The sequence below is a fragment of the Aspergillus japonicus genome, assembly GCF_003184785.1.
Source record: "Aspergillus japonicus CBS 114.51 unplaced genomic scaffold BO86scaffold_2, whole genome shotgun sequence".
Taxonomy (NCBI): domain Eukaryota; kingdom Fungi; phylum Ascomycota; class Eurotiomycetes; order Eurotiales; family Aspergillaceae; genus Aspergillus; species Aspergillus japonicus.
This window is the reverse complement of record NW_020291639.1, coordinates 634,629-647,829: the sequence shown is the minus strand read 5'-3', so window position 1 is coordinate 647,829 and position 13,201 is coordinate 634,629. Positions and strand designations below refer to the sequence as shown.

Below are 13,201 nucleotides of genomic sequence, written 5' to 3'. Positions count from 1 at the left end.
TTTAGATCTGATACAGAGAATCAAGTACAATGATAGGATCTCTCAGACGCTAGCCACGGAGCTTCGAACATGGAAGTCATAGTAAGACCGCTGCTAAGCAGGAACCAGGAAGTCCTGGAGATGTACAAGTAACCAAAGGGTTCATTAGCCGCAATGTTATACATGCCAACATTGGTGATCCAGAGAAAAAGATATAAAATCCAATAATCCAGACCATTTCTCATGACAGACATCATCGTCACAGAAAAGAAAAAGCTAACATACAGTATCATACATATCACCCAGACCGCTCACTAAAAGAACTCAAATCTCGCTATAAACTCATCATCGTCGTCATCATCATCATCATTATAACCATAAAGCCCAACCAGGGGCTATCTCAAACCATAACACCAGTAACCCACCGCGCCGCGGCCCTCACAACGCCCTCCACGATATCCATCTCCGCCTCGTCGCGGGGCGCATACACCATGACCCAGCCCTGCGGCACGGCCGGCAGGGGAAACCGCTGGCCCCAGCCCTTTTCGATGACCTCGCGCGCGTCGACATCGCTCAGCCACACGTGCAGACTGTTCTCGGCCGGGTGCATGTGCGCGATCTCGTAGCTGAGGATGCGGTCGCCCGCCAGCGGGTTGAGGGTGGGCAGGTTGCGGCGCGCGTACAGGCCGTCCGTGGTGCGGCCCTCGGTGTGCGAGGGCATCAGGTCGAAGAGCTCCGGGTGGGCGGTGGCCAGGTCGTGGACGAGGGCGCGCAGCCGCGCCTGCACGGACGGGTCGATGGGCTCCGGGTACTGGCGCTGCGGGAGCGTCCGCGGCATCATGCGTGGGCGCGGCCCCGAGCGGAGCGGGAGCGTGCCCGTGGGTAGGTAGGAGGGCCCCGTCTTTTGCAGCGGGGCCGGGTCGCGGAGGTTGTTGTTCTTGGAGAGGGCGCGTCGGGCCCGGAGTTTTGACATGCGCATGTATCCGCTACATTGTTTTGGTCAGTCTCTGTAAAGAGAAGGGAGAGGGTGGATGGAGTCATGTGTGAGGGAGGGAGGAACTTACGCCCAGGTCGGCGGAGTCCCGCCCGTGCCAAAGGCTTTCCATTCTCGGAAGTCGTTGACTGTCCTACACATCGCAACGCATACCCCGTTAGCGCCGTAGACCATAGACCCCTGAGACCAGGCTTGTAAAAGTGATTGTTGGGAAAAGAAAATAGGGTTGTTTCATTCAAGGTACCAGACAAGGCCAATGATCGCGGTCGCACACAGCCCTGTGACCACCGGATTGGATTTCAAGGTTTCAAAGACATACTTGGATGAGGTGGGTAGCGCTGCCATGATTTCCGTATGCGAATAGGGAAGAAGACTTAGGTATGGGCGAGTCTAGAGTCAAGAGACAGAGCGATGGAATCGGTGAGATTGATGACTGACGTCAACTGCTGGCTGGTTTTCCTTGCTGGAAGGCTTGAATTTTCCTACTCCAAGGGTTCAACTTTGGGCTCATTTTAATAGCATCCATTGTGCCGGTAGCTTAGAGCTCTGTTCGTCTTCACTGATGGTGGACATACGCAATTGACCTCATGCCAGCGTCATGAATGGCATGGAACGCCATCGGAGAAATGAAAGGGTTCGCCACAGTGAGGGTAAAGTGAGGTGACCGAAGTATGGGGAGCTCATACACACAACGCAGTTAGCACAGTAGCACAACTCATTCACTTAGTCAGATCCTCGATTTGAGGGGAGGCGATATGCATGGCATCGATGGGCAGTGGTTAGGGTATGAGGTATGTGGATCGGGGAAAACACTGTCGAGGTGAAGATATGATGAAGAATGATGCTGATGGGGGGCTAGAACGGGCGGCGATCGTCCATAGTCCCTGAATGACGTTATCCCCGCCTCGACGGTTGCAACAACTGGCAAATGAACGCATCGTATCCCATGCCCACCACAGTCCTTCGAGAATCAATCGAAGCTGAGCTTTGGTGCGGCATGACCCGGGGTATAAACTGCCAATTTGCTCTTGACTCGGGTCACAAAGCTGCTGAGGTGACTTCCACGATTCAAGCTGGTAAACATACTATTTCTCCATGTATTAGGTCGTGCAAGAATCAGATGTCAAACATGCATGCCATCAATCATAGCCGATCGTCCACTGTTTGTTGTTGGGAGGCAAATGCCCCTGCTGGGAAGGCGGGGTCCTGATATCAATGGCTTTGTTCAGCTCGGTGCTCATGTGGGGCCGGTCTATTTGACGGTTGCATACCGAATCTGCAAGTCATCGTGGTGACATTCCTTGGAACCATTAAGGTTGCTTCTCGAAGTCGACTCGAACCATTTTACTTGGTGGTTCTTTCGTATATGCTCAAATCTTAACGCACAGACATCTGGGGTCATAAGACCCGGGGATCTTTACATGCACATATCGCAAATCGTAGTAATGGCATAGTCCCGAGAAGCTGCGTAGAGGCATATCACAAGAATGCGAAGGAAGCAGAATTGAAAGAATGTATTGATTCAAGAAGCTAATGACAAGTCCTGCATACCATTAATCCATACGTCCTGCTCCAACCCCCGTGGCCAGAGCAGGAGACTGGCACATTATCTACTAGTCATTATCGCATGACCCGTCATATTAGAATATACAAGCCGCATTGGAAACATCACAAGTCATAAACCATAATAGTGAGATACACCCGAGTCGTAGTTGTGCTTCGATGCTGGACGCGAACGCAGCCAAGATTAAGCGACCAACCTATCGTAATCGTTCATTTAGATGAGAAGCATGGCGGCAAGCCCGAAAGCACCGAGAGCACCGCTACCGGCAACGTTCATCTGAGAGGCAGCGCCGGTGGAGGTCGAAGAGCTTGCGGGGGCGGTGCCGGTGCCAGTGGAGGAGCTGCCAGAAGAGCCGCTGCCGGAACTGCCGGTGGAAGAAGATCCGGTGCCAGAAGCCGAAGAGCCAGTGCTGCTGAGAGTAGCAGTGCTCAGCGTCGTGCTGGTGATGGCACTAGTGATGGTGGTCTTGGTCTTGGTATGGTCAGCATACTAGCTCGCGAGATAGGGAACAAGAGTGTACTCACGGTTCCAGCAGAAGTAGTGGATGCGCCACTGGTGGTCCCAGAGTTGGTTCCAGTAGTCACGGTGGTGGTGGTAGCCGCACCCGTGCCGCTGGAGGTGCCGCTGCCACTGGAGGTCGAAGCAGAGTTGGTCGAGGCGCCCGCAACACCAGTGGTGGTTCCGGAGGCAGTGCCAGAGGCAGTTCCGGTGGCAGATGAACCAGTGCTAGAGCCGCCTGTAGAGGGAAGGTTAGTATCTTTCGAGTCAAGAAGCACACGCAGTGCTGCTGATTGGGTCACATACTGGTCGAGCTAGGGCAAGAAGCCAAAGCCGTGGACAGCACAGCAGCGGCGTTGTCACCAGGGCAGGCCTGAGCGGTGCAGTCACGGATACCATAGCTGTAGTTGACGTTGTTACACAAGCAGCTGAGATCGCCGCTAGAGCAACCCAACTCGGAAGCCTTGTTGTTCATGTTGTTGACGCACATTTGCTAGAACGCGAATAAGTCAGTTGTCATCGATCAGCACTTGTTGCTGTCGGGTAAACATACTGCGCAGTCGCTAACAGAGATGGCAGCATTGGCAAGGTTGGCAGCAGCCAACAGCACCATGGAAAGCGAGAAAGTCTTCATTTTGATGAGATAGAGAGCAGGCACGCGCAAAGAATGAGGATAGATCAGAGAAGCGAAGTGAGGCGAACAAGAGGGGGTATCAACGAAGTGATTGACGCGGAGCACGAAGACGAGTGTGTGTTGTGGAACAGTACGATGGTTGATGTGGAAGGGAGAAGGAAAAGAAGTGTGAGGCAACGAGGGGGGAAGATGAGCCGATTTAAGTTATGAGGAGGTGGGAAAGAGCGCGCAAATCATTCATCGCCTGAAGTGCTTTCCTTTTCCTTCTTTCTGTTGTTGGCCGCATCGGACTGTTTTTTTTTTTTTTTGTTCTTTCTTATTTTTCTTTTACCCGCTGCGTTGATCCCTAATTTCCACTCTTGTTTGTCCACCTAGTTCCCTTTTCAATTTTGATTTTATTTATTTCTTTTTCCTTTTCTACCTAGCATCAGTCTAGGACTAAGTAGCACGATTGTCACTGGCTGATGAATGATTGTTTGTCAGGCAGCTGTCCAGCCAACGTGGCTGAGGACAGCTTCACGGTCACGGTCACAGTGCCGGGTGAAGTCATGGAGGCATGATCTCCACTCGAGCTAGCCCTATCGTTCTTGATCCCTACGCAGCAACAGCCTGTTAGATTGACTGTCGTGGCTTACTGGAAGCTCCTGGCTAGCCCTACAATGCCCTCATAGGTTGATTGTGAAGGAAGATGCATTAGTTTCCTGCAACCAGTGGCTATCACGAGTGCCAGAATCAACAGCGCTGCAGATGCGCCCAGATGGGGTTCCGGGAAAAGGGACTGCTGCTGTGGCTGGGAGGGTTGTGATCAACCCAGACCCAGACGGCGAACTCCACCCATCATCGACAACTCGAGCTTCATTGGTCTACCTCAGTTTCTCTGGACGGTCTGCTCACCGAATTTTCTAAATTATCATTTGGGATCACTTTCTCGGGGCCATTGACTGGCTTTGGAAATGGCCGATGGTTCAATTGTTGAAGCTTTGAGCGGGTGGTTCTCTGATCGGAGAGATTTGTGTAGGAATGACGGCACGATGAGAGATGGGCTGTCCTACCAACTACGTCAGAGTCGATGCCACTGCATGCTGGGTACCCAAGATTTGACTAGGGATACTCTAGTAAGGGTTTGCTGGTGGTCAAGATGGATGCAGGGGATCGTCACTGCCGATCCTTATTGGGCCCTTTGGCAATCAGCCCACCGCTGATGTGGCTGACCGTCGGCTCCCTAGCCACTTATCATTTATGGATGTGGATGCAAAAACAAATGAGGGGAACCGGGCACCGCACCGCACGGCACTCTTTTGCAGTGTCGCTGGAATCGCTTCCAGCAGCTGTGGGGAAGTGTTGCTGAATTTTCCACCACCAGCTCGAAGTCTCGAACTTTATCTCTGGCCAGTCGGTCGCTAACCATGGACCGACACGGGATCTATCGAGCATTCGCCCAGACCATCCATGATTAGCTTCGGCTGCCGCGAAAGATAAAAGATAGGTAACCAGCCACCTGTGTTTACTTCTCTCAAGGTTGCCTGAACCTTGAGATCCTGAGGTGCAGGAGGGGTATGTTAGGGACTAGACTGCGTCGCAGAACCAAGGTCATCCTGGTTAAGAAAATTGCTCGAGCACTGGAGCTGGAGCACTGGCCGTGGAGCACTGGTGGAGGGTTCCCATCGGGTGGTCGAAGCATGGTCCAAACAAAAATCGGGTCTTTTCCACTAGCGATCCAAATACTCCGCTCCACTCGTGAGAGAAAAGAAGCTTCCAATGCGGTCGGTCAATGTCAATTGCTTTTGTTTGTGGCGGTGCAGTTGCTGCAGTAAGTTGCTTTTCCTCTTTTCCTCTTTGGGATCAGCCCCGGAGCTCGACCGAGAGACGAAATGACGTCATCTCTTTCTGGGGAGGAGAAGGGAAAGGGAAAAGAGTGCCAGCACTGCCAGGTGAGGGCCAGCACTGCTCCAGGCTGTAAGGGATTATTCCCATTGTCATCACCATTAACATCACCCTCATGTCACCCTCTTAATCAATTAATATCCTGGCTGACTATCAGGAATGTGGCTTCACGCTCATTTCTGATCGTTGCGCATGCGAGGGCCACCCCTGACGCTACCTTGGGATTTCGGACCCATGATGATGCATCACAGCAACAAGAAAATCTAGGGAGTATGACTTCAGAGAACCATGGGCAGAAGTTTCTTTGGACCCTAACTAACAGCCCCTTGACCCCCTGAGCTTAGAACTTTATTTGACTCTAAAATTTAAGGGAGTGGCTGATCTGCTAGGGCTGACCACATGCAGCTGCATCGTCTTGCATTTCCCAAACCTACCATTGGATGTACATAGCGCTTTCTAGTTTCTACTACATAGTAAGTACTTAAGCAGCAGGTTGGCAGGAGTCTAATTACATGCCCTGTGCCTTGATCTGAGGCAACTTTGTTCGCTCCGTCACTTCATGCGACAAAGAGAGACAGACCAAAATTAAGGATGACCCAATCTTTGCATCAACCTCGTATCAGTTTGTGCACCTCTCGATCGTAAGACAGAATGATCAAGGCTCATGACATTACAGAAACCTGGTAGCTCATGAATTGATCTCCACAATTACACAATATTGACAATATTTGCACAGAATCAGCCACGTCCGAGCGCCGCCATCATGGAAGAACCACCCCCCACAGAAACATGAATCATGAGATGAGAACCCTACTTGATACTAGTGTTCCTGATGGAAGGCAGCAGCATTCTCACCGGCTATCCTGCCGAAGACGACACACTCTAAGAGGGAAGAACCTCCCAGACGATTCTGGCCGTGAAGTCCGCCCGTGATCTCGCCTGCAGCCCAGAGGCCTTGGATGGGAGCGCCGTCCTTGTCCAGCACTTGACTCTGCTCGTTGATCACGACTCCGCCCATGGTGAAGTGCACAACAGGCGTGACCTTGCCCACGTAGACCACCGAATCGGAACTCACCTCCTTCAAGGTCCAGTTCCCGAACGCGGTCCGCCCGAACACGTCCGGCGTCTTCCCCGACACCACATCGGCATAGCCCTGGAGCGTGTCGCGAAGGGCTGGGAGCGCCAGCTCGCCGACCGTGGTCTTGCGCATCAGCCCCTTCCACCGGTAGAAATCGAGATGCGTCTTCGACGCCGCCGCCGCCCCTTCGTCCATCAGCAGCGAGACATCCCACTGGCGCAGGCCGGTCTCCTCCTCCAGCGGACTCGCGCTCGCCATGACCGCGGCGGTGACTTGCTCGCGCGTCGTCAACTCATCGACAAAGCGCCTTCCCCGACCATCCAGCAATATCCCGCCCTCACCGCGCAGCGCCTCGGCAGCGAGAAACTTCACTCTGGCTGCAAGATCCTTCGCGTCCACGAACCCCGTCGGATGCACCTGGACCTGCTCCATATCGACGACCGCCGCCCCCACCGCCTCCAGCAGCGGCTGCGTGCCCTCGCGTGCGTCGTTCGTCGACGGGATCCCCGCTAGATCCGGCCGGTACTTCTCCAACAGCCCATGCGTGTCACCGGCAAAGCCGCCCGTGGCGAACACCAACGGCCCATACAACGTCTCGGTCCGATTACCCTCCCCCTCCTGCCCCGCGACCTCCACCCCCAGCATCCCTCCTTTCCCCTCTTCCTGGCCTTCTTTCGCTGTAACCACCCTCGTGACTCTCGTATTCGTCCGCAATTGAAACAACGGCTCCCGATCCAGCGACTCCAACAGCGCACTCACGATCGCAAACCCAGGCGGCTTCTGGCCGGCGCCGCCGCGGTGCGTGCGCGCGCGGCTGTGGCCGCCCAACTGCGCCACGGTGCTCAGATCGACGCCCTGCTCGTCGGCGAGCCAGTCGACCGCCTCCGCCGAGGAGGTGACCAGCGTGGTGATGAGCGTCTCGCGCCGGGCGCGCTCCGCGTCGACGGAGGCGGCGAGCGGCCGGCCGGCGGAGCGGCGCGTGTCGGCGAGGAAGAGGTCCGCGGCGTCGTTCTGCAGTGGGGGCTGAAAGCGCGTGGGCGCGCCGTTGATGCCGGACGAGGCCTTGATGCTGTTGCCCCCGGGTTTGGCGGCGCGATCCAGCATGACGACCGGGATGCGGTGCGCGATGAGTTGGGTGGTCGCGCAGAGGCCCGCGAGGCCGGAGCCGATCACTATTACTGCTTGTTCGGGGGACATTGGTGGGTTAAGTTGTGGGGTTTGCGTAGTGATGGAAGGAAAGAGACGAGATCGTGGAAGAGGGTGGGTGTGGATGGGTGGTAGGTTAATTGTAGAGTGTGAGGTTGCGTGAGTTGAGAGGAATCATACGGTGCGGTTCCCCGCATCGCCGGATAGGCCCCTGTATCACACCACTGCACTTGGGTATTCGTACCGTGGACCACCGTCTTGTTTTGCCGGGATGGCCCGTGGTATAAGCGGTTGTCATCTTTGATCGGGGAGTTTTATTCTGATCCAAGGTCAGTCGACCATTGATGGAGACAAGAGCTGATTGGGTGGGGAGAAGTATGTATATGAGGGTTTCATCCAGGATGCATACTGTAGTACCTCAGTAAGGTATAGTTACCCAACAACACTACCGACTACTTGATCTACATTGATTGACATTGATAAGTTAGTTAGGCGTACTGACGAAGACCCAGTCCAATCCATCCATTGCATAGTCAAAAAGGATACCAGGTACTACCTAGGTAGTTAAAATGCTAGGTAGTAGGGTGGTTGGGCTTCTATGGGCGGGGTTCAGGCTTGATTTTCACAATTTCCCTCTCCCTGCGCTGAGAAACAATCCCTTTCGCCTCCTCCGAAGTGCAAAGCATAGCGTGATCGGCCATGACACCAAGGCACTCAGTATCGTTCAGGGGTCCCAATGGTGGAATGCAGATCGGGTATAATCGATCTCCAATTCGGGTCGAATTCCATTCTCACGGTAGGTCCGTAAGTACCTAGTGGTATTATCCTTTCCCCCCTACTTCGAGCGATATTGGAAAGCTCCCTACGCTATCAGCTCCCTAACCTCTAGTTATTTTTGTTGGCATTGATCCACCTGCAGTCCGATTGCTTAGCATCAAAACTGACAGATTACTGACCCTAGCGACATCGTGCGCGCCGACGGACCTTGATCCCCAACGGTTGATCGAGAACGTCCGAGCCTGGCTGGCCTGGCTGTCGCCCGAGGACTTCTCGGCCAAACAGGATGATCTGCGAGCCGAATGGCCCGACAACGCGGGGCGATGGCTTCTCGACGACGCCCGGTTCCAGCAATGGGTGCGAAGCGAGCCGGGGATCCTCTTTTGTTATGGCATCCCCGGCGCCGGAAAGACCATGATGGCCGCCGCGGTGGTGGATCACCTGTTCCACACTTTTCGACGACGGGGCTCGCGGGTCGGGATCGCCTACTGGTACTGTACGCCACAGCTGCGAGCGCAGCATCTCGGCCGATGCTTCGGCAGCATGCTCAGGCAGCTAATGCCTCGGCTGCCAAAGCTGCCCCGGAGCATGGAGCTGATGTATGCCGACTACGTCGATCGTGAGCGGCGGCCCTCGCCGGCGCACGTCCAGGAAGTGCTCTGCGAGGTCATCACGGCATATGACCGCGTGTTCCTGGTGGTGGATGGCATTGACGAACTGTCCGGGCGGCAACACAGTCAGCAAGAAATGCTGGATCGGCTCTTCGCCTTGCAAGAACGGACGCAGAAGAAGCTTAACCTGCTTGCGACCTCGCGTCCTCTTCCGGAGATTGTCGCACGGTTTGAGGAGAAGGAGAGTGTCTGTATTGAGATCCAAGCGCATCAACAGGATCTGGTTTGTTATGTCCGGGAAAGGCTCTGTCGATTGCCGTATTTCGTACGCGGCAATCAGGAGCTCCAACAGGAGGTCATAAAGAATGTCACCCAGAATGTAGAGGGGATGTGAGGAACCAAGAAGTAACCCCGAACAACTTCTCCGCCTGTGGCTAACGCTTGAGCACCCGCCTCTATAGGTTTCTACTTGTCCAGCTGCGGCTTCACGCTTTGGCATCAACAACGTCAGTCTCGATGTTTCGAAAGAAGTTGCGCCAATTCAAAGAGGGAGGCGAGACCTGTGAAGATTTATATGAACATACCATGCGCAGAATCACTCATAAGGATGGTGGTCTCCGTGACGATGCTTGGAATGTCGCCCAGAGTGCGATTTTCTGGGTTTTGTGGTCCAGAAGGGAGTTGACCATACATGAGGTACGACATGCGGTTGCCGTCCATCCCGACTGCAATCCAATCAGTGAAGATGACATACCTCACATTGATCTTATCCTTTCTCTCTGTGGTGGCCTCCTACAGAGGGGGGCCACCAGTCAAAATGTGGAATTTGTCCACTCCACCGCTCGGAAGTACTTCGAGAAAACCTATTCCGAGTGGTTTCCGGGGGCCAAGGACAAGATTGTGAAGACATGCCTCACATATTTATCCTATCCAGCCTTTACGGGCGTGTGCAAGGATCAACAAAGCCTTCAAGAAAGACTCGATGCCTATCCACTGTATACATATGCCGCGCAAAACTGGGGATATCATGCTTGTCAATGCTCGGACTCTCTGACAGGATATATCAAAGCCTTTCTAGCCCGTGAAGCACAGGTCGACGCATGCAGTCAGGTGCTGATGCTGTTAACTTCCAACATGACAGACCGGTATGCTTCGCGACAAATGCTGGCACCCCACCTAGTGGCCTACTTTGGGCTGGACCGGGTCGCGGAAAGCATGGAATTGAGTGAAAACCCTGCGTTAAATTCCCCCGACGCAGATGGAAGAACACCGCTGTTGTGGGCTGCACGGAATGGACACACCGAAGTGCTGACCATGTTCTTACAGATGCAGAATGTCGATCTCAATCTACCAGACAAGGATGGACGAACCGCATTCTTGTGGGCTGCAGCAAAAGGCCATACCGCCGTATTAGAAACACTGTTGGCGACGGACCAGATAGACATCTACCATGAAGATGTCCAACGGCGGAACGCATTGACTCGTGCTGTCATTAATGGCCGAACGGAAGCCGTTCGGCTTTTACTTGACAGATGCCGCTTCGATATCAACTCCCCAGATAGAGAACGACGTACAGTCCTATGGTGGGCGTCAGCCAAGGGGCATGGAACAATACTCGAACAGCTCCTTCCAAGATGCACGGCCAAAACGGTCAACCGGAAAGACAAGCATGGATGGGATGCACTGACCCGTGCAGTGTACCGAGCTCACCAGCAGGTTGTGCATGTCCTGCTTACAAGCGATGCGGTCGAGCCAGATCATAGCCGCAAAGGCCACACACCATGGTGGTGGGCAATGAAGAACAAAGACAGCACTATCGCAAAGGCCTTCATGGATGCGCTGGACAGGAAACGGATTGATGCCAATACCATATGCGTTGGCAAGCGCACCGCGCTCTCTTGGGCCGCGGGCATGGGCTGCGAGGAGATAGTGCGCGAATTACTTGATCGAACCCCTGAACCGGATGACCTCAACACCAACAACAACGGAAGAACCAGAACAGCGCTATCCTGGGCGACCGCCGGGGGTTGTGTTTCAGTGGTGAAGTTGCTCCTTGAGGCACGTGGTATCAATCCGAACCAAGCTGACACCAAGAAGCGCACGCCGCTCTGGTGGGCTATTGCCAACAATAAGGTCTCGGTAGTGCGACTGCTCTTGACAAACCCTGCAGTGGACTTCAATGTCAAGGATAGCGTGGGACGAACGCCATTGTCATTGGGCGCTGGCCTGGGGCGTTCGGCCATCGTTGCTCTGCTGCTTTTGCACCGAGAACGTCTTCAGATCGACGTAAACGCCACGGACAAGCATGGGCGGACGCCGCTCTCATGGGCCGCGAGGAATGGCAATGGACATGTTGTCCAACGGCTCCTCGAAGTCGACGATGTGGATCCGAATGCGGTAGACGGACTCCGGCGCACACCCCTCATGTGGGCCATTATCAACGGCCATGCCGAAGTGGCAGAGAGAGTGATAATTGACGGAGAGCCCCTCGTTCAACTTGACCGGGTCGACCGGAAAGGCCGTTCGGCCTTGTTCTGGGCTGCGTGGGCTGGGGATGCAGCCACGATCTCCCTTCTTTCACAGAACCACGGGGTAGATTGCAATAAACGGGACCGATCCAACGAGACGGCCCTGTCGGTTGCGATCAGAAAAGGCTACAGCGAAAGTGCTCAAAGCCTTCTCCGAAACTACAGCGAGATCGAGGTCAATGCGGTATACAAAAACGGTCTGACTCCACTACACCTCGCTGCGCAGCGTGACGATGGCGCCACAGTGAACCTGCTTCTGCAAAAGGGAGCTGGCTTAGATCGATGTGATATCTTCGGTCGAACGCCCTTGTTCTTGGCCTGTGGAGTCCCGGGCAGGGTTCTGTTCTCTTTCCAGGGAATCATCGACCGGGTCAATCCCATGTTAAGAGAGGAATCATCCCTCTGGAGTCTACTTGATGCAGACGCGAACATGAATCACCAGACCGAGGACGGCTGGACACCGCTACACAATGCATGCAGAAAGGGAGATTCTGCAGCAGTGGACGCCCTCTTCCTCTACGGAGCGAAGGCTCTATTCCCGGACACGCAGTCCAAGGCGCCTCAACCCCTCGCATTAGCATCGCGACACGGGCATCTGAAAGTTGTGGAACGATTACTGGAACATCCCATGGCGCAAAGGATGGATCTAGAAAAGGCCTCGAAGATTGCACGCGATGGGCGCCATACGGAGATATACCGATTGCTTCAGACTCATATCGCTAAGCATCATGAGATTCAGCACCGACTGGTGTGTCGCAAGAAAGATCATCGTCCACAGATGAATCTAAGCCGTTCAAACACCCCTACTGACCATGAGCAGGAAGGGTCTCTATCCCAAGCAAGGACAGTAGACCAAGATTCTCCGGCCATTGGCATTGGTTTCCAACGCGAATCCCCCGCAGGATCGATCAGGGGCCATCCGCCTCCCATTACTGCGGATGACCACCAACTACCTGTACGAGGAAAAAGAAAGAATTGGAAACATTGGATCACCGACTTCATACGTTTGTGGAAGGACAGAAGGAAGGCCAGACTGGTGAGATGGAGGCATCGATCGACAAATTCCAGGAGACGGTGATTTGTATGAGATTTCAAAATTCCTACAAGAAATTCTTTTGCTAGTCCTTGTGTCTGCTGAGAAGGATTTCTGATAGAAAAAGCACCGTCTTAGCATCAGAGAGTTCAGCACACTTTAAGGACTCTTACGGGCATCGAGCAATGTTGTAGTCACAGTAGTCACAGTAGTCACGGTAGTCACGGTTCCATTTCCCTCCCTCGGTGATTCTTGTCTTTGGTTTTCGTAAATTCGGAGCATGGAGGGATCTCTATCAAGTAAAGTCGGACTCATTACGGAGTACACAAAAGCCATCTCACTATGATCCATCATTTGGAAGTGCTGTAGGGCTGGAGGTGGTAGTATAAGATCCAGTAAGCGTCTTGTGAGAAATGAGCTCAAGGGGATGTGAGTTGGAAGAAAGAACAACGAACAAAGAACAAACAAGCAAAAA

The 13,201-nt window shown here is 53.8% G+C and overlaps 4 protein-coding genes across 4 annotated transcripts; 1 reads left to right on the top strand and 3 right to left on the bottom strand.

Moving 5' to 3' along the window:
- Positions 1-121: 121 nt before the first annotated feature.
- Positions 122-1,663, bottom strand: BO86DRAFT_384948 (uncharacterized protein). The gene is made up of 3 exons (XM_025670997.1): positions 1,293-1,663; positions 1,044-1,106; positions 122-965 (listed from the first exon to the last, which is right to left on the bottom strand). The coding sequence occupies exons 1-3, from the start codon at positions 1,316-1,318 to the stop codon at positions 380-382; spliced, it is 675 nt and encodes a 224-aa protein (XP_025532861.1). The 5' UTR covers positions 1,319-1,663; the 3' UTR covers positions 122-379.
- An 814-nt stretch (positions 1,664-2,477) lies between these two features.
- Positions 2,478-3,923, bottom strand: BO86DRAFT_384947 (CFEM domain-containing protein). The gene is made up of 4 exons (XM_025670996.1): positions 3,589-3,923; positions 3,342-3,528; positions 3,062-3,273; positions 2,478-3,008 (listed from the first exon to the last, which is right to left on the bottom strand). Exons 1-4 carry the CDS (start codon positions 3,667-3,669, stop codon positions 2,751-2,753), a joined length of 738 nt encoding a protein of 245 aa, XP_025532860.1. The 5' UTR covers positions 3,670-3,923; the 3' UTR covers positions 2,478-2,750.
- Positions 3,924-5,966: 2,043 nt separating this feature from the next.
- Positions 5,967-7,926, bottom strand: frdA (putative FAD dependent oxidoreductase). The gene has a single exon (XM_025670995.1). The coding sequence runs from the start codon at positions 7,826-7,828 to the stop codon at positions 6,374-6,376; it is 1,455 nt and encodes a 484-aa protein (XP_025532859.1). The 5' UTR covers positions 7,829-7,926; the 3' UTR covers positions 5,967-6,373.
- Positions 7,927-8,112: 186 nt separating this feature from the next.
- BO86DRAFT_405862 (ankyrin) lies at positions 8,113-12,903 on the top strand. The gene is made up of 5 exons (XM_025674132.1): positions 8,113-8,203; positions 8,290-8,573; positions 8,739-9,555; positions 9,627-12,441; positions 12,518-12,903. The coding sequence occupies exons 2-5, from the start codon at positions 8,477-8,479 to the stop codon at positions 12,542-12,544; spliced, it is 3,756 nt and encodes a 1,251-aa protein (XP_025532858.1). The 5' UTR covers positions 8,113-8,203; positions 8,290-8,476; the 3' UTR covers positions 12,545-12,903.
- Positions 12,904-13,201: the final 298 nt, after the last annotated feature.

What these genes read in the sequence shown, in the direction of transcription:
- BO86DRAFT_384948 (XM_025670997.1), bottom strand. Translation starts at nt 1,318, where the DNA reads ATGGCAGCGCTACCCACCTCATCCAA. An exon ending in GCGCTACCCACCTCATCCAA is followed by an intron (nt 1,107 to 1,292) that starts GTATGTCTTTGA and finishes TGCGATGTGTAG; the next exon opens with GACAGTCAACGACTTCCGAG. An exon ending in GGGACTCCGCCGACCTGGGC is followed by an intron (nt 966 to 1,043) that starts GTAAGTTCCTCC and finishes AAAACAATGTAG; the next exon opens with CGGATACATGCGCATGTCAA.
- BO86DRAFT_384947 (XM_025670996.1), bottom strand. Translation starts at nt 3,669, where the DNA reads ATGAAGACTTTCTCGCTTTCCATGGTGCTGTTGGCTGCTGCCAACCTT. An exon ending in TCTCTGTTAGCGACTGCGCA is followed by an intron (nt 3,529 to 3,588) that starts GTATGTTTACCC and finishes TTCGCGTTCTAG; the next exon opens with CAAATGTGCGTCAACAACAT. An exon ending in TTCTTGCCCTAGCTCGACCA is followed by an intron (nt 3,274 to 3,341) that starts GTATGTGACCCA and finishes TTCCCTCTACAG; the next exon opens with GCGGCTCTAGCACTGGTTCA.
- frdA (XM_025670995.1), bottom strand. Translation starts at nt 7,828, where the DNA reads ATGTCCCCCGAACAAGCAGTAATAGTGATCGGCTCCGGCCTCGCGGGC.
- BO86DRAFT_405862 (XM_025674132.1), top strand. Translation starts at nt 8,477, where the DNA reads ATGACACCAAGGCACTCAGTATCGTTCAGGGGTCCCAATGGTGGAATG. An exon ending in ACCCAGAATGTAGAGGGGAT is followed by an intron (nt 9,556 to 9,626) that starts GTGAGGAACCAA and finishes CCGCCTCTATAG; the next exon opens with GTTTCTACTTGTCCAGCTGC. An exon ending in ATGAGATTCAGCACCGACTG is followed by an intron (nt 12,442 to 12,517) that starts GTGTGTCGCAAG and finishes ATGAGCAGGAAG; the next exon opens with GGTCTCTATCCCAAGCAAGG.